Source organism: Kogia breviceps, chromosome X (assembly GCF_026419965.1).
Source record: "Kogia breviceps isolate mKogBre1 chromosome X, mKogBre1 haplotype 1, whole genome shotgun sequence".
Classification (NCBI taxonomy): domain Eukaryota; kingdom Metazoa; phylum Chordata; class Mammalia; order Artiodactyla; family Physeteridae; genus Kogia; species Kogia breviceps.
Window position 1 is genome coordinate 125,958,799 of NC_081330.1, and position 19,707 is coordinate 125,978,505.

Genomic DNA, 19,707 nt, shown 5'->3' on the forward strand with positions numbered 1-19,707 from the left:
GGCTGGGCCCGTGAGCCGTGGCCGCTGCGCCTGCGCGTCCGGAGTCTGTGCTCCGCTGCAATGGGAGAGGCCACAACAGTGAGAGGCCTGCGTACCGCAAAAGAAAAAACCCACAAAAAACACAAACAAAAAAACCCCAAAGAACAAACATTCACTGGGGACTTATATTCTGCTTATTGGTTCCGCTATTTACACCAATCAGAGGGAAAGTTGAAGCCAAGAAATGGCCATTTACAAATTCACTTATAAGATGTATTCCAAGAAAGAGACAGAGAATAGCATCCTGTTTTTACCGAAACTAGGTAAAACCAACATAATTCAATCAGCTTAAAAATGCACTATCTAAGGGTTTGTCCCAAATGAACATTGGAAGAATCTGGCTCAAGCATAAGACAAGCAGAAGCTAGAAAAAAGTGTCTCTCCAATTCCTAAAAAAAAAAAAAAAAAGATTTAACTGGTGTATTGGGGAGTCTTATCTCATTGGGGTACAAACACGATTTCCCCAAGTTACTGCTTTTGCTTTTAATCTGTTGAAACTTCTTTTCCCAATGGATACCAAGTCCCTTAACACCATCTTGCCAGACTTTATAACTAGTGAAATCTTAGTAATCGAACCCACCTAAACTGACATCCACACACCAGTTAAAAGAGTAGAGTTACCCATTCTTTCTTGGATGGAGCTTAATTTGGGGAAATGTTGCCATTTATGGTTACATTATACTTTTTAGAATTAAGAACTGGTTAAGTAACACACTTCCTAACTTAACGTGGCTAGTAAAAATAACAGTGGTATGGCTGTATATCCCCTCACCACTGCCTTACTCATTGTCGCCTTTCAATACCTGGCAGCTTTTGGTACAACAGTTAGGTGGTTGTCAATAAACATCCAGATAAACTTACCTTTGGCTAAATGTTAAAGGGCAGGGGCCACTGAGTTATTAAGAAAATAATGGCAAAACAGGGTAACTGCACTTGCTCAAATGTTTATAGAGTTGATAAAATAATCTAATGACGTGAACTTTTGTAAAATGGTAAATTTTTCTTTTTTTGTATACACTGTACTATGAAATGCTTTACAATCTACTTCTGTTCAGAAATGTTTTTTTCCTTCTCACATGTTTTTTTTCAAAGTCCTAATACACTGATATAACACACAAGTTATAGAAATAATTTCAACACATCTTTAAACAACTTAAAAGGAAGACATTAATCCAATGATGTGATACTTAACTGCAAGATTTGGCAGTTTAGGAAAGTAACAATATAAAAATGGACCAAAAAGGATAATGTATAATTTTTATAAGGACGGTCCAGACATTTAAATTCATTTACTTTTTAAAAAATTTATCTTAATTTTAAAAAATTTATTCATTTTTGTCTGCGTTGGGTCTTCACTGCTGTGCGTGGGCTTTCTCTAGTTGCAGCGAGCGGGGGCTGCTCTTCGTTGCGGTGCGCGGGCTTCTCGTTGCAGTGGCTTCTCTTGTTGCAGAGCACGGGCTCTAGGCAAGTGGGCTTCAGTAGTTGTGGCACGCGGGCTCAGTAGTTGTGGTGCACGGGCTTAGTTGCTCTGTGGCTTGTGGGATCTTCCCAGAACAGGGCTGGAACCCGTGTCCCCTGCATTGGCAGGTGGATTCTTAACCACTGCGCCACCAGGGAAGTCCCGTCTAGACATTTAAATAATTTTTTTAACTGATGAATTATTTGAAAAATTATTAGCAATATACAATAAAGGGATAATATTTTGAACAGTTATTTGAATCAACCTAAGGTACAAATAATCAGCTTAAGGGAAGTTGTGATTAAGAACCTGGCAGTCCAGTGGTTAGGACTCTGCACTTCCACTGCAGGGGACACACGTTTGATCCCTGGTTGGGGAAGTAATATCCCACATGCGCACGGCCACACACACACACACACACACACACACACACACAAATATGCCTTTAGGGGAAGAAAATAATTGTTCATTATTAGAAAATGCATTAATTGTAAACTCAAGGTATATAACTATATAAATGTTCCAAGAGACAGTCTATGTTCATTTTATTGGGGACATTTAACAAGTAGATTCTTATAAGAGAACATTTCTTTTCTTTTCCAGGCCATGAATAATTACTGATTTAACTTTTGCAACAATTCAGAGCATACTGCAGGTGCACCAGATTTAAACAAGCATTGCATAAACCAAACGGAGATGAAACCTAGCATGTACCCAAATGCTACTCCAGGTTAGAAGCCAAAACCTGACGTTTACTTAGCAACTATGTGCACTAAGATGACATTACTCGACCTCGAGGTTCTGATTCTCACGGGTCAGTGTATACAGAAGTCTCTTTGATGGAACCACTTAGCTTTTGAAACTCCCTGTGGCTCTTGTCGTTCATGTCCAGTGATCTTTGGAAATTAAGGTCAACTAAACTGAGCTACGAGAAAATGCAGATGCTATGTTCAAGGCTTGTATGGTACTGGCATCCCTCAAACAGAGCTGGAACTTTCTAAAATATCCTGGGGGAAAGGGCAGGCATGTGAGAGACTTAGGTGAGGATTAGAAGGATGACTTCAGAGACCAACAGCTGGTAATGATGGAAGAGAAAAAATATGTTGGCCCCAAACCAGCCCAGAGTGGGGCAATAAGACAGCGAGGAAGGAAAGGAAAACAAAAGTCCTTAATAAAAAAGTCACAAAGGGGGGCTTCCCTGGGTGGCGCAGTGGTTGAAAGTCCGCCTGCCGATGCGGGAGACACGGGTTCGTGCCCCGGTCCGGGAGGATCCCACGTGCCGCGGAGCGGCTGGGCCCGTGAGCCGTGGCCGCTGAGCCTGCGCTCCGCAACGGGAGAGGCCACAACAGTGAGAGGCCTGCGTACCGCAAAAAAAAAAACAAACACAAAAAAACCCCAAACAAACAAAAAGTCACAAAGGGAAAACAAAATAAAACACAAAAAAGTTACGAATCAAAGTTACTTTACTGTTTTTCTACAATGAAGAAAGAGGACAAGACCAGAGTGAAAACTCTCTCTTGGTTCTTTCCAACAAGATGGGCAATGATTTATTTGAGATCACCCAAAATAATACAGAAAGGGAACTATAACATTACACAACCAAGTGTAGCTAAAAAATCTCAAACGTTCAGGCAATGCTTTATTTAGATCACCAAAAATAAGGTTTCATAGGAAAGGAACTGTAACAAGCAAATGTACAGCTGCAAATTTCCTTTTGCCATCAATATCAACTCCCTCTAAAATATTCTGGGACTACTTCTCGGTCTCCAAGCGAAACTAACGTTTTGTTGCTCAGCCTCATCACAAGAATGAAAACGGTTTGCAAAACAATTTTGTTTAATGCTAACGAATAACTAAAAAACGTGGTTATTGCTAACAAGTGACTCCGTCTACTGCAACAGCCCAACCTACGCACACTTTCGTGAACATTTCGCTGTGAACACAGCTGCTCTTTTCCTGCCGTCACAGATGACATGTACCGTGGCAAGGGTCACGTGTTGGAGGCCGTTCAGGTACCCAGGAAGTAATCCTTAACAGAAATAACTACGGTAAATAAGCAACTCAAACAAATGGGCCCGCCTCTGACACACACACCCAAGGCGGGTGTCGCATTCGCTCTGCCTGTAAGGAAGGCCCACCAACTCCCTAGTTCTTTACTGGGAACCGAGAGCGCAAAGCTAGACAGAGAAGCTGTTCTTCCAGAACCATCAAAACCTTAATAAATCGCCCTGGGGTTCTTCGTGCTGTAGTGCGCCTCACAGGCAGCGACGTAGGCAGACTCTGGGAAAAAGTCATCATGGTATTCTGCTAAAAACCTGGAAAAAGAAAACAGCCCTTATGACCACCACAACAAAGGCCAAATACAAAGAAGCAAAATTTTAACTTCCAACCACTCTAACATTTCACTCTTTCCCGCGTGAGATAGAAAAAAAACCACTGAATATAATCTTGATGTCTACATACTGATTCCTTTCATTGCACATATCTGGCTTCGACGTTCATGACTATTTCATTGGAATCCTTTCACTATCAAGTGTACAAACAGAAATAAAACCTAAACTCCACTAGGTGGCAGTCTTGATTATATAATCACTTCTGTGCAAAAAGGCCTCGTGACTATTTCTACATTTTCCTCATTTCTTTATTTACTTATTTATATTTGGCTGCACCAGGTCTTAGTTGAGGCTCGCAGATCTTTAGTTGTGGCATGCGGTTCCCTGACCAGGGATCGAACCCGGGCCCCCTGCCCTGGGAGCATGGAGTCTTAGCCACTTGACCACGGAAGTCCCACATTTTTCTCTTTTAAAAAACAAACTATAAAAAAATAAATTATAAACTCAATAAATGTCACCTGAGAAATTCACAGTACTTACATGGCCTAAGTTAAATACAAACGGAATGGTTTAATTAGTGAAGAGCATTTTGTGTCCCAATTTGCCATGCCAAAAGGTGCTGCAGTTCCACCATTTAAATAGGTAAGCAAGACTGACTTATGCCTGACTATGGATGGATGTTAAAATGCAGCCACTCAAGAATCTGCAACACAGAGATACTACCTTGACTCTGCAGTATCAAATATTTCACCATGAATGGCTAAAACATTCTCACATGGGCCACATTAGCTAGTAAGCTAAGTAATGAGGCCCGTGTTTGTTTCCCCTGCCTCTTCCCACCTGTTCAAATTCCTCAAAAGATAATGATAAACCTCTGCAATCGCTTCTTCAGTAAAAACCACATCAAAATTCATTTGAGAGGTAACTCTTTCTTCTTTGAGAGTAGCTGCCTTCCTACAGCAATTACTGATCCATTGATTCTCTCATTGACATCTTTGGATACATTTTCAAAACCCATGACAGCTGACCCTTGAACAATGTGTGGCTTAGGGGCACCGACCCTCTACACAGTTGAAAATCCCTGTATAACTACAGTTGGGCCCTCCATATCCACTGTTCTTCCAAATTCCTAGACTCAACCAACCACATGGATCACGTAGTACTATAGTATTTACTATTCTTAAAAATCCGCACGTAAGTCGATCTGTGCAGTTCAAACCCGTGTTGTTCAAGGGTCAACCGTACTATATTTATCTGTAAATCTTTCTAAGTTACCTCCTAGAACCCTGATTTCTATTTCGTATTGGGCATACCTCAAAATTAGCAGGCTCTCCTATGCTAACTTGCAGTTGTCTCATTTTGGCATTATTTGATTTCAGCTTAACGAAATGTTGATGCCAAACAGAGTTGTGGGTTTTTTTTCAGGGGGAGGCTGGAGGGGAAGGGAGCGTTTTTGAAACTTGTTTCTAATAAAATGTTATAAAGTCTAATTCCACTCATTGGATGCTTTATTCAAAATACCCACACAAATATCTTTTATAAACTCCAAGACCCATTTCTCTGGCTGGAGTGGTCTCCACTCTGCTAAATCCTACTTGATTAGCTCTTGCAGACTGGGAACTAAATACAAGGAAAAGGTACCCCCTTTAAAGAGAATCAAGAAACAGCTCAGGGAGATATGACAAGCTGGGTGAGGCAGAGTGGCAACCAGCCTTGAATGCCAAGAGGAACTGGTCAATAGACACCTGGGTGGGAGAGTTGGGCCACAGGCATAACGGAGGCTGGGGTCCACAGCCCCAGATGCGGGGGAGGGGAGAGAGCCTCGGGGCAAATGATCTGACACTAATAAAATGACTGGCTCTGTCAAGTGAAGGAAACAATACCTTTCTCCGAACTCACAAACTATCAGCACATTTATCTTACCTCCAAAACAGACACCAAAATCAGACCTGTAAATTTAAGTTAGTTTATATACATGCAACAAAGAAAAGTCACATACTTAGGGTACTCCTGAATAAAATACATAGAATTAAATTATTATCAAACTCAGTCACTTCTTTAGAAAATTAATTTTCTATTCACATGGTTATCCAGCTGGACTCTTCTAGTGACACCAAAAAATTTTACCTCCGTACAATGAACACCCTTCACTTAGAAACCAGATAAACTATGAAAAAAAAATAGCCCCAAACCCCCATGTTACAATTACTGTTAGAACCAACCATACTTGGGTAATACTGCTACCATTTAAAATACCACAGAGCTAGCTTCCACATCTGCTGAAGACAAGTTCAGAAAAGTCATATATAAGGTGGCACAGCAAGTTCTGAGAAAGTAATAACAATACCTCAGAAAGAGATCAAAGTGCTTCAGTAAAGCCTTCAGATTCTTCTCAGAAAAGGACATCTTTCCAAGGATTTCTGGAAGTTTCACTGCATTAAAAATAAAAGCAAAACCATTTACAATCAATCGGCAGAATCTGGCAATGAGGAGGACACACTCAGGTATCCTCTGGCTCCCCATGTGTCTTTATTCGAATTGAAATTAACATCTATGTTGCCAAACAACACCAAAACTCTTACTGAACACAAAAACAGAGTAGTAGTACAAACATTACAAACACAATTTTTATGAAATTTAAGATTCATTCGGTGTTTTTTTTTTGAGACCAACATTTAATGACTTTTCTTAGACCCCAAAATTACCACAAGATGTACATAAGCTTATAAGTGTTAAAATCAAAAAAGAAAATATAAAAGAGAAAGAAGAAAGCAGGGATCAGGATTTCTTACCGAACAATCGCAGCAGGTGTTGCGCTCCATAAATGTAGGAGGGTGGAGGTGGCTGGTCACCTGGGGGGTAACTGTCGGGTACAAGTTTCCAGGAGAGGACCTGGGAAAAGCAGATTGAAGGCTTTGTTGTTATAACTTAACACTCCATTACCAACAGATCTGAACATCTGGAATCCTGGCAGAAACATACACACTGACATTCTCAGGAGAGCAGAAAGACATCACCCATCAAGTGTCACATTTCTACACCCAAGCTTCCCATCCCTCTGGCACCTCTGGAGCTGCCTCACAACTGGACCAGAAAATGGGAGGAAACCAAATGTGGAACAAAACAATGACAAGAAACCAGTGTAGAGGTTCTAAAGCTATACCACCTTCCTTGGCAACATGGAGACACTTCTAATCACCTAAAAATTATGACACATTGTGTGACGAGGAAAAAAATATGCCACTCGGGCTTCCCTGGTGGCACAGTGGTTAAGAATCCGCCTGCCAATGCAGGGGACACGGGTTCGAGCCCTGGTCCAGGAAGATCCCACATGCTGTGGAGCCACTAAGCCCGTGTGCCACAACTACTGAGCCTGCGCTCTAGAGCCCACGAGTCATAACCACTGAAGCCCGCATACCTAGAGTCCATGCTCTGCAACTAGAGAAGCCACCACAATGAGAAGCCCATGCACCGCAACGAAGAGTAGCCCCCGCTCGCTGCAACTAGAGAAAGCCCGTGTGCAGCAACGAAGACCCAACGCAGCCAAAAATAAATAAATAAAATAAATTAAAAAAAATATGCCACTATATCAAATAACACAAACTTATAAAAATAAATAAAATGAGGAAGGAAGATTTAAAATTAGATTAGGGAAATATGTGATTTTCTAATTGTCAATAGCTACTATCTATAAATTAACTGTAACTGTTTTGGTCATTTTGCCCCTTTTCCTTTACTGAAAATTCTGCTGTATTAGACATTGAAGCAATAAAAAGTGACCCGAAGATGTTTTGAGTAATGTTACCATTGTTTCAAGGTTCTCTAATTTTCTGCCATGTTAGATTCACTTTGGAACCTAATTTCATCCATTGAATCAAGTGAAAAAAGACTTCAACCCTGGTAACTGATTTCTTTTCCTTCACTTTGAATTTCAGAACTGTGGGTGGATTTGGGGCTTTTGTTAAAGTCAGAGTTGAATTTCAAAACTCTCTGATGAGCTTCCACAGAAATACTTCAGCAAATTATAGAACGCTTCTCCTGAGTTGCTGTTTTGCTTTTTGAGATCTGTTAAGTTTAATCTGGAAATAGTAGCGTCAAAGGAAACCCTCTACAAGACAAAGCGGAAGGATGCCAAAACGACCCGAGAAAGGCTCGTGAAGTCAATTTAATCAAATGAAATTGTAGAAGTTAACGAGTACCACCACGGTTCCATATGACTCCATGCAGAATGTCTGGGCTTCAGCCCTTGCCTCACCGACCCCACCCTTCTGTGCCGTACAAGGCTCAGGGTAGGAGTAAGTTTCAGCACCTTTATACTATCCCCGTGGTGCACACAGCTGAAGCTCGGGAACCGTTTTCAACAATGAGACTCAAAGTGAACATAGGGGAGTCTGAGCTCACTGGAGGCATGAAGTGCACGTGTGCAAAAGCAGCTCATTTGGTTAGTTAGCAAGCCAGTCTACCTCACTCAATTTTGCATCTCAGTGCAGTGAATCACCTCCTATTTATCAAAGGTGCATTATGGGGGAAAATAACGGGTTTCTAGTGGAGGATTCTTAACTGGGGTGTGCACGGGAACCACCTGTGATCTCAAGCAGGAATGTGAGTCCAGACCCTCCCCATGTGGTGGGGCAGCGAACGTCATTGGGAGAGTGAGTCTCGGGTGGTCAGGATGCAGAGCCCTGAGGAAAACATACTGCAATATAGGCACTTACGGAGGGGGAATGCACTAAGGTCTCACGAATCATTGAGAGTCTGCCCAACTCCAACCACTGACTAGTCGAAATCCTACTTTTTCACTAGAGCTTGCAGCTCTACCTATAACCACTAGATGGTGGCCTTGCACCAGTGACCAGATTAGGAATGGCCGTGCCTCAATATTCAGATGTCTTCTAGAACAAACATGAGTCCCCTTAAATAATAACACTTGCAGAGCCCTCTTGTCTGAAAAATGGAAAGTCAGGGACTGCTTGCACTAGGAATTTCCTAAATCTTCCCTCAACATCCCTGTAACACAAATTGGGTTTTCTAGCAGGGGTCAGCCAACTTACAGCCCTTGGGCCAAATCCAACACCCTTGTGCTAAGAACGGTTATGTTTTTAATGGGTTTTAAAAAATCAAATGAATAATACTTCACGACATATGAAGGCCATGCGAAATTCACTTACTAGCGTGCATGAATGAATTCTGGAGGCACACAGTACGCTCATTCGTTTGCGAACTATCCACACCGCTTTCAGGCTGGGGCACAACCCTGTCATCGAATATTCTTCCTAGTAAAGCCATCCTTCCCTAGGCACAGAAACAAGAAATATCCCACCTCCTAGGTGAGAGCCACAGAATATCCCAGTGGACTAAGACACCTCCTGAACTCCTGAAACACTCACTACGTACCTCAGTTAAGTGGCCTTAAAAACAGTTTTAAATTGAAATCTTCCCATCCATAAAATGGAACTCTGGTGGTGAGGCTGTTCTCGAGAATTTGAGGTAATTTAGGTCAAGCGCCTGGCACAGTGCTGGCATATAGCATGCCCTCAAAGGGATGATGATAATACTACTGTTGAGAATGGTTTTAAAAAAATATTTATTTATCTATCTATTTATTTATGTTTGGCTGCATTGGGTCTTCGTTGCTGCGCACGGGCTTTCTCCAGTTGCGGAGAGCGGGGGCTGCTCTTCTGTTGTGGTGCGCGGGCTTCTCATTGTGGCTTCTCTTGTTGCGGAGCACGGGCTCTAGGCACGCGGGCTTCAGTAGTTGCGGCGCACGGGCTTAGTGGCTCCGTGGCATGTGGGATCTTCCCGGACCAGGGAGCGAACCCGTGTCCCCTGCATAGGCCGGCGGATTCTTAACCACCGCGCCACCAGGGAAGTCCCGAGGATGGGTTTTGTATTTTTCAATGATTGAGAAAATGCCAAAAGTGGAATAATATTTCATAACAGACACAAATTACCCGATATTCAAATTTCAGCATCCATAAATAAAGTTTCATTGGACCACAGCACACTCAGTCACTTACAGAGTGCCTATGGCTGCTTTGGAGTTGGGGAGTCTCAACAGCAACTGTATGGCCCGCAAGGTTTAAAATATTTCCTATCTGGCCTTTGGCAGAAAAAAATGTGCTGATAACTGTTCCATAACATGAAAATACTCACACTTCAATACTTGTACTTATTTGAAATAAAAGACGAATGTTAAGTGTAGGGCTGGGATGCTAACCATTGTCTCATTTTAGAAACCACAAATACAGTGTTACAATCGTATGAACGATTCTGTTACTATCCCCAGCAAGAATCACATAACGCTGCTTCTAAGAAAACCCGGCTTCCTTCTGCAGGATTTCAGCAACCACAGAAGGAAGGCCTCGCTGGGCAGCAGCAGGCACGGACTCTTTACCTCATTTATTTCATTAGTTCTTCTGCCTTCAAAGCCAGCAAACACCGCACTCCCTTCCTTGCTAGGGGTCAGAGGAACAGGTGAGGACGATCTGCTATGAACGGGTGTCTCTTCAAGAGGAAAAGATGTTAATTATTCACTTGTAAATCACACAGCTCCGGAATTAAAAGATTGCCGGAAGACGTTTACAAGCAGCAGAGACGTCATTAATCTTTAACAATAAGACTTCCCTAACGAAGACAATACCTGGAACGTTATTTGGCGGGGAAAAAAGCAAAGCAAAGGAGTCAAGTACTGAGATGTGCTACGCGGTGAACCTTGAAAACATTATGGTAAGTGAAAGAAGCCACAGGCAGAAGGCCACATACAGTACGATTCTACTGATATGAATACACGCCCAGAAGAGGCAAATCCATAGGCACGGGAAATAACTGGGGGTTGCCCCGTACGGCAGATTAGGGTTGAGGGGAGGGACTGCTACCAGACTTGTGAGCCAGCCCTAAACTGGTCGGCGCCAAGGATCCACGCTGCACAGCTGAAGGCGTGGGGGGCTCCCTTCCCTTAGCTATAGCTGATGGTAGGTTAGGGAAGACGCCTCCTGAGCCTCGGGCGGGCCGAACTCCTGAGTCAAATTCCCCGAGCCCGAGCAGGCGAATCTGGATGTGAGCCTGTGCGCATCCTGCTCTGCCCCAGCCCCTCCTGCCGGCTGGACTCCTTGCAGAGGCACGAAGAGCACATGAGCTCTCCCCGGCGCAGCCCTCCTGCACGGGGGAGCGGACCTACTCTTTTCCAGGTGCAGGAACAGCTTGGGCATGCTGGCAGACGCGTCCTGCTGCCGGCGCTTGGGCTGGGGCGAGGCGCTGCTCTCCGACAGCCTGTCGCAATTGGCGGAGTGGCGGGTGGACCGCCTCAGAGACTGCAAGGCTTCCGGCTCGGCTTTGCGCCTTTTGGGGGTGGCTGGCTCCCCTGTGGTCGGCTGGCTCTCTGTGGACTGTGGTGTGGATGGATTCAACAAAGGTGGGCTTGGAGAGAGCTCCTCCTGGTTCCTACGGAAGAAAGGGGAGAATGTCACACATGCCTGGCCCACAGAATCGCTGTGAAACCGGGACGGGTTCTTCAATGTCTTCTTTCAGACAGCAAACACACCCTCCACTCCACTCCGGGAGGCTTAGAAACTTCCAGTTGTGCCCAAACAAATATTTTCTTAAAAAGTAACTACACCTATTAAATCATAATTCCTCAAGGCACACTGGCGTTAAAGATCGTGATGTCCTTTTATACTTGTCTTAGATCAGTGGTTCTCAACTGGGAGCGATTCCACTCTGCCGGGGGGACACTGACACCTTTTGGAGACAGTTTTGATTGTCACAACGGGGAAAGTGCCACTGGGATCTAGTGGGTAGAGCCCAGGGAGGCTGCTCAACATCCTACAATGCACAGGACGGTCCCAGCACAAAAGATGATACAGTTCAAAACATCAGTAGAGCCAAGGTTGAGAAACCCTGGTGCAGAGAATAAGAATACCACATTATCGCATCACAGTGTAACTACCGGTGAGACTAGAAACACCCCCAAACATCGGCTAAATTTCGTGGAAACACACAGTCCACCCCAGACACTGGGAACCTCGAGGTTTGGAGGAGGGCACATGGGGACATCAACACAGGTCCCCAGTGAGTCATACAGGCCTCTCCAATGGGGTGGAACCAATGGGGAAGGGAGGCAGGCTGAGGAGAGACGGTCATGAGGCAGACAAACAGGAGACAGGACCCGGGAAGGAAAGGGATGGGGTGGGGGAGGGAGACAAAGGCAGACGGTCAACAGGCAAGAAGCGATGAATGAGGGGAAATCACGAGAACAGACCGCTCTCTCAGGAAGACAGGCCTCGGGGAGAGAGGGAAGTAGCTTACACAGAGGTAGGCATAGACTCAGGTTGGGGGACTTTCTACCCCCGCAAAGAATAGATATTTGGAAATGCTTGGTCAACTGAGGGAACAAAGTGGTGACACAGCAGACTGGGAGGGAAACCAACCTTACCTGAAGGGCGAAGGTGGCCAGCCCTGCATGAACGGCCTCATTTAATAACTACCTACAGAAGCAAATGTTCTTTCCACCGTACAGAGGCAAAAGCAAGACACTCAAAAGACACCTCCCCAAGTGACACAACCTATACGTGAGGTAGTCCAATTCAAACCCGCATCTACCTTTCCCAGGCCGTGCTCTCTTCACGCCACTGTCTTTGGAAAGCACGCGATGGCTACACAAGAGCCAACTTCTCTACACTGAAATCTTCACTTGGTAAAACCTTTTAGAGCCATTTGCAAGTGAATGATGACTTAGCTTACCCAGGAAAAAAGAAAACCCCAGTACCGGCGCTTTGCAATTTACTCCCTCCTTCAAACGTGCTGGCCCCACAGCATCCAATGGAACCCTTCGAAAACAGATTTAGCTATTTCATTGCTGATATGTGATGGTTGAACCGCAAGTTAACTTACCTATTAGCGTTTGTGGTACTTTCCTTAATCGGAAGAAAAAATTTGGACGAAGTCACCTTTTTATACTGAACTTGTTCATATGGATAGAGCAGAACCAATGGGAGAGTGTAATCAAAGGTTATTCTCAATCCATCCACCATCTCCTTACAAAGGTCAACGCTGGAAGGATTAAAGAGAGTAGAGATGCAATAAAATAATAGAACTTTCCAAAATGTCACAATGAAACTGCACATTTTAAGAAGGAAGAGTTTTAAATGCTATATACTACACCTATGTGCGTAAAAAACAAAGTCAGTCTGTAGATGCTAATAATAAAGAATTAAACGGGAACGCAGATCTGTAATATAAAGTGCAATAAGTAATTTCACGTTACCACACTGAACACAAATGAATATGCCCAGTGCCACACAAGGAGCCCAAGCAGTCTGTGCTGCAGAAGGTGGACGGACCCCAGTCACCGGGAGCTGAAGGGGGCGGTCCTGATGAACTCACACACCTGTTGAACCTTGAACAATCTACTTGCCTGATTCTACTCCTGCTGGGTCATGTGGCAAGGCAAGCTATGAGGACAATTACTCAGACTAGGATAAAGCCCTGTTTGTAAACACGCCTCGATAACATTCTCATCCCCCATTCTGGTACTTCTCAGGGAAAAAAAAAAGAGTTATCTCCCTAAATTACATCACTGAAAAAAACTCCAGGTGCTGAGGCAGTGCATATACTCAATGGATCCACACCACATACCTAACGAGTTACTGAACATTCCGAAAAAGGGACAATATTTGGAAATTAAACTGGTTATTATGTGAATCATCAAGTGCTATAGTAAATGAATTCATAATAACTGAAACAGAGACATGTTACTTGTTGTGAATGGAAGTCACTTCTCTAATACCCGAAGCGAACCATGAAACGCCAACCATCCCTCCCCTACTTACTTCTTTTCTGCTGGGATATAATGCACATTCATGTTGGCGTGTGGCATGGCGTGATGGTGACGAGGCCTCTCATTGGCTGAAAAGGCTGCATTGATAGCAAAATGCTTCACGTATGATTCCAAAATAGTTATGATGTTGGTCTGGCACGGAAGTTTCACTAACTGTTAACAAAAATATAAACATCTGATGTATACATCCCCTTGTATAAACCATACATTCCAAGAAACAGTGGTCTTGTCTACATCACTTCTGAAGCTCAAAACTAAAGCCAATTGTGTTTGAAGATAATTTTTTAAGTAAATGTGCTGTGAAGCTCTTTGACTTTTTTCTTCTACTCATCATATCCCCGTGTAGATTACAGTAATAATTTAAAAAATAAATGCAAGCAGTGATTCTCAGCTTAGTGATCCATTAGAACCACCTGCGGAGCCTCTAAGATATCCACAGCTGCCACCCCCAACACCAAGAATCAATTTCACCTTGACCTCTTGGTTGAAGCCCAGGCATCAGGACTTTGCGAAGCTCCCTAGAAGATTCTAATGGGCAGCCAGGGCTGGAAAAGACTGCACACTTTCATCAGCAGAACAGTACTGTCAGAGAAGTTTAAAACCCGACTCAGTACAAAACTTAAAATATGAATTTCATTCCTCCAAGGTTCTCAACTTTTTAAGGTTGCAAAATACAGCTAAATGAAAGCTCTATTACAGATCCATGTTTTATATGTTATCCGTGTATACCCTTTTCCTCCTGTTGATATAGTAACAATCGTCCTCAAGCTTCTTCTTCAGAACTTCAGGGATTTCTATAGTTATTGTTCTTTCTTCCATTTCCTTTTTTGCGTGCAGCTCTGGTTCTTCCTTCTGCAATATCACAATTCCATTTTTAGCTACCTAAAACAGAGAGTCTATATCCAAAGAAGGACTAACATAAGGACAGCCTACAATGAAACAAACCCAGTTAATCTTCGACAGTTACACCAGTCAAGATGCCAAGTGTTCTAATGAAAAGTATATTAAAAGCCAAAAGTTAACTTGTTTTAGGCCACTAACCACATTGCAAATGATTATTTTGCTTCTTCCCAACTTCACTTTACCAGTGGGATTCATGTTAACTTTGTAGACGGGCCAACAGAAGATGCCAAACTCTGATACTTAGTCGGCATTATGAAAAGTTCACACTTTCACTGGAAAGAAAGAGGTAACTATGATTTGTGAAAACACTTTATGGGTACGAAGAGCCATGGAGAGGTTCTTACAGTAACTATAAGTAAGGGTTAAGGGTTATTTTCCCTTATATATATGAAGTACAATTTCACAATATTTGGTTAAAAAAACATTTCACAACTAGAAATTTACCACTAAGATATATGCCAAAGACAAAGAGTTTTTACAAGAAAAACTTTATACCACTTCAGTCTTTTCTTCAATATCACTTTCTTCACTTATTTCTTCATCCTTTTCTTCACTACTGTCATCAGAGGAACTGCTTATTGCTAGGTAAAACAAACAATACCAGGCAAACCTGCATTATACACTTCCCTAACCCTTATGTTTACAATTCTTTAAGGTGGCACGCATGTCCTACTGCTGGTCATAATAAACTACTATCCTGCATGAGTTTTAAACGCTGAACACAATTACTGTACCTTTCAGAATAGAAATTTATTTTGAAAAAATATAACATCAATGTCAAGGGATGCCGCATTCGTAAGTGGAGCAACGTACCAAGAAGAAAACATGAGAATGCACCTCTGAGGGGTCCGTATACAGACACTGGCTGAGAAGGCAGTGGGCATATGTGCAAGACTGATGAGGTCTAATTAGAAACTTACTGACTGCTACTTTAATTGTCAAAAACAAAAGGGGCAAATGTTTTAGGTAAAGAGCTTACAATGTTTCTCTGTCTATAATTCGAATGAATCTCCCCCCTCAATCCTGCGGTATAAAAGAACTAGGTAAAACTCCTTTTCACCAGAGAAAATGAGTCAAGCCACTCACAGTTTTCAACATTTTCATCTTTTTCTTCAGCAGGGAGGCTTTTTAAGACAGAGTCCACACCAGGCAACCTGCAGCGCTTCCTCTTTCTTCCTGTGCTTCTCCTGAAACAGACACAACTGAAACGCTGACGATGACCGATATTGGTCTTGAGGAAAAAAAAACCAAACACAATAACAGTAATCCTTAAGTACCTAAGATATAATTAAGCTTTAAAACATAGCTAGTAATCTCCACTTCAGAATACTACACAATAACCTCTCTGAAAGCACAGCAGCTATTTCGAAAAGTAGAAACGCTATTCGCTAACACACTTTAAAAATGTAAAATTACTTAAGAAACCATGCTTAGCAGATTTTAAAACTTTTATACCATAAAAATTCTAAACACTAAAAGAAAACACACTGAGTAACATTTATATGCTTTTTGGATTCTTACAGGCGAGCTACAGCTTTCCTTGCCAGTTTACGCTGTAATCTCCGATTTTCATCGGTGTCACGAAGGACATGATCTTCAGCTGCCCATCTATCCCAGCTAATCAAACGAAAAAGGAAAAGAATGTAAAATTCATTATTTTAGTTTGATATGAAACAAATGTTAAAAGCACCTCACAGGAAGAGGTGTCTCAGAATTACTTACATTTTAGAAAACTATTTAAATATTTTAAAATCACAAAAAAGATGTAAATAAACTGAAAACGGAACTCATTCAGACGCAGAAGCAACTGGGGTTTCCAAAATTACCCATAGAGAATCCAAATATAATCGACTTAGAAATAATCATTCTTCAGAGTAGGCAAGGTTTGATTTTTTTTAAAAAAGCAAAAACAGGAAATGAAACTTTCCTAGGAGTGTTTCTAGAACTTAACAAAGAAGTTTGCAATGTTCCTGTGCAGAGGTGATCAATTTTCAGTCCGGTTTAACAAGTACACTCACCTTCTGTTCCAACCATTAAAATGGATCAGATATTCTGGGATCTTTCTGCCTTTTTCGTCTTTCCCAACAATAACATCGACAATCTGAAACCAGGAAATATCGTCCACAAACGACACAGCATAGAGAATATTAGAAGCTGGATCAGGAAAACTAGATCATAGACCTTTTCGTAAAAGAAAAGAAAGCATTCTCTCCTTTTTTAGACAGAGAGCTGGACTGAAACATTTTTCCTTTCAATTCCATTTTTTTTCCTGAGTGGATGCCTCAAAATAGGAAGCATCCCTCCAACCACCCCGATTGGTCTCTGAGTGTGAGAACGGGTGCAGCTTCCGAAACCACTGGCCGGCCGAACTGTCACTAACTAAAAAGGGTCCAGGCTAGACAAGCGAGCTGCAGCCGAGAGACCTTTGGGAGTTGTAGTCTCCTGGGCTCCGCTGCGTCCAGGTCCAGTTCGGCTCGCAGCTTACGCCATCCCTCCCAGCGGTGTCCCCTGGAAAACGCCTGGGGCAAATGATGGGGCGTGTCACCCTTAGGGACACTCAAGGCGGGGAGGGAGGAAGCACAGCAAACAGAAAACTGAGACTGAGGTAGCGGGGGCAAAGTCCGAAAGTAAAAAGTAGAGCCCGGAAGGCTTGGGCAATCTCCCAAAGCGCAGCACCTCCCAGACACACCTGGGGCCCGGGGCTAGCCCCCAACTCCCGGAGTGCGAGGCCAACTCCCTCTGGCCGTTCAGACCTTAGTCGCTGCAGATGTGGCTCAACGTCCCCCGAGCCCCGGAGACTTAGGTGGACAGGCACGGGGTGCGACACGGAGATTGAAAACCTAAATGCTGCAAGGCCCTGAAGGACTATGACAGCCGGGCAACCTTGCCCTCGGGGTGGGGGTCGCGGCCTACGGGAGGGGGCGAGCCTAGAAGCGACTGGGGCCCCAGGGCCACGACGTCGCCAGTCTACGGCCAGCACTGTGGCGCTATGGATTAGGATCTGGCCCGGGTCGATAAGGGCGAGGCGCGGGAGCCCACGCGGCACTAGATCGTACAGGATGAGGGGCGGTTTAACCGGAAGGCAGGAGCTGTGTGCCAGCGACCTCCTGGATATGCGCCCCCGCTGCCAGCTCCCCGGCCTAACGACGTCGCAGACCAGGCTCCGAGGGCGCCAGGGCACCCCAGCCACCGGACGGAAGCGGAAGCACCCGGGCCCCGACTCCCCATCTCTGTGTCCTGCGAGCGCCCTCTGTCGCCCGTGTGGCGCCGCGCAGGCCGAGGAACCGCGAGCAGGGAGCACCCGGGCCCCGCCACTTCCCCCGCTCCGCGGCGCCGTCCACACCCGCATCCGCATTCGCCTCCCGTCCCGGGGTCCCCGGCCCGCGCCTCCTCCCTGTCCCTCCGCGGCGGCACCTTGGCATCGTACAGCACTCGCGCCTTGGTGGGGTCAGGCTCGAAGCACAGCACTTTCTCCCCTGAGTGGAATTTAAATTTCATGCCCTCGCTCGCGCTCATTTGCTCATCGTGGCGGAGGGCGAGGCTCCGGGGCGGGCGGAGCGCGCGCGGTGGGGGAGGGGAGTGGGGGCGGGGAGGTGGCGCGCTTCTGCTGGGGTAGTGGGGAAGGAGCGGGGACTGGCGGAGGCTGCGACCAGCCCGCCCTCGGCCCCGCCTCTGCCCGCCTCGCGCCACTGCCGGACCTCGGAGCGGCCGGGCGCGCGCGCTCCCGATCGAGCGCGCCGTTGCGAGTCCCCGCCGGGCTGCGAGTGGGGAGACCGCGGCCGAGATCTGCCAGCAGAGCGGCCCTTCGCGCCCTCCTGGGAAAGGCGGCCGAGGCGGGGCCCACGGGGTCTTCGCGCCGGACACCCGCTCTCCGGTCCGGGGACGGGAGACGCTAGGAGAGAGCCCGTCTGGGGGGTGCACTGGCTGTGGGGAAGCTGGCCGGCGGCTGCCTTCCGGGAGCTCCCTGGCCGCGCCGCATCCTCCACCTTAGCAGAGCGCGGTGGCCACGCGGGGAGGACGTCGGGCTGGGGTCGGGTCTAGATGGGCAGTGGCCTTGGGCGGGGGGCGAAGGGTCGTGGAAGAGTGAATAAAGCACTGGGACATATCGGGGCCAGGACAAGCAGGTGGCAGGCCTGGAGGCTCCCAGTGACAGCGGGTGAGCCGTGGGCGGCGAGGCTGATGGGTCCTTACCAGGTCGTTCCACGGTTTTCCAACCCCCAGAACTCGCAGAGATGCTCCCTCAAGGTCTCTCTTCTCCAATACTGTACACCGAAAACTCCCTACAGGTGAGAGGTGTTGTACTAGCAGGTACCTGAGGGGATGCTCAGGACGAATGACAAATGCTGGGAGACGCTTCTTGAAGGGCAAACCTCTACAGACAGGAAAGATGGTGCTGGGTTTGTTTTCTTTTGAGGAATGGAAAGTCTTTAGGCAGTGTAGTTGCTGAATTAGGACCCAACTGGAGACCAGCTTTGAGGCTCTGGGGTGGTAGTGAATTGCCAGTCCTCCACACTCTGGGCTGTGTTCTTGACTCCAGAAATTTGCACTTGCCTCCGCCTTCACTGGGTTCCTGGTACACATACATCCTTCAGACTTCACTTTGGACACAGCCAAGAGAAAACCCCTCAGGCTTCCCTAGATGCTAATACACCCCTCCGGGATTCCTCCCGCCCCAGCCCTCTGTTTATCCATTTCTTGCATTTACTACTCTGCAGTAGGAGGGCTGTTCATTTGCAAAATGCCCTCTTTAAAATGCTCAGCTTCTTGAAGCTTGGGAAGGCAGGGCTGGAGGGAATATCATCGAGTTCATCATTGCACACTCTTAGCACACAATGACGAATGATTGATTGATTGGATAGATTATGGATTTATGAAAAAGAATCCACAAAACTCAGAGATCAATTGAATGTGAAGGTGGAAAGTGAAGGAGGAATCTTGGAAGACTTCCAGATTTTCTGGCATAACGAGTTGGGTGAGTGCTAGATCCATTGGCTAGAATAAGGGCTATCAGAGGAGGGACAGGTTGGGGGAAGCCACGGAAGACCTGTGTCTGGGATAAGACAGTGGAGAAGCCAGAACTGGAGTCATGATTCCTCTTCAGGTTGTGGTTTATCAGGGATGAGATTTTGACGATGGGG

General features: G+C 45.3%; 1 protein-coding gene across 8 annotated transcripts; it reads right to left on the bottom strand.

Moving 5' to 3' along the window:
* Positions 1–3,117: 3,117 nt before the first annotated feature.
* On the bottom strand, positions 3,118–18,238 carry MSL3 (MSL complex subunit 3). Of its 8 annotated transcripts, none has more exons than XM_067022927.1 (14): positions 17,984–18,237; positions 16,588–16,670; positions 16,091–16,186; positions 15,656–15,756; positions 15,065–15,150; positions 14,396–14,518; positions 13,659–13,819; positions 12,721–12,879; positions 11,009–11,271; positions 10,226–10,335; positions 6,624–6,723; positions 6,179–6,263; positions 3,713–3,813; positions 3,118–3,527 (listed from the first exon to the last, which is right to left on the bottom strand). In XM_067022927.1, the coding sequence occupies exons 1-13, from the start codon at positions 18,083–18,085 to the stop codon at positions 3,714–3,716; spliced, it is 1,569 nt and encodes a 522-aa protein (XP_066879028.1). In that variant the 5' UTR covers positions 18,086–18,237; the 3' UTR covers positions 3,118–3,527; position 3,713. The 8 variants fall into 8 exon arrangements, with proteins under 8 accessions (XP_066879028.1, XP_066879033.1, XP_066879034.1 ...); XM_067022932.1 differs by lacking the exon at positions 17,984–18,237 and adding an exon at positions 17,626–17,793; XM_067022933.1 differs by lacking the exon at positions 17,984–18,237 and adding an exon at positions 17,323–17,763.
* Between the last annotated feature and the right edge of the window lie 1,469 nt (positions 18,239–19,707).

Coding starts and splice junctions, on each gene's coding strand:
- MSL3 (XM_059050090.2), bottom strand. CDS start 18,085: ATGAGCGCGAGCGAGGGCATGAAATTTAAATTCCACTCAGGGGAGAAA. Junction 15,151..15,655: donor AGATGAAAATGTTGAAAACT/GTGAGTGGCTTG, acceptor TGTTTTACCTAG/CAATAAGCAGTTCCTCTGAT. Junction 6,724..10,225: donor GAACTAATGAAATAAATGAG/GTAAAGAGTCCG, acceptor TGCTTTTCCCAG/GTCCTCTCCTGGAAACTTGT.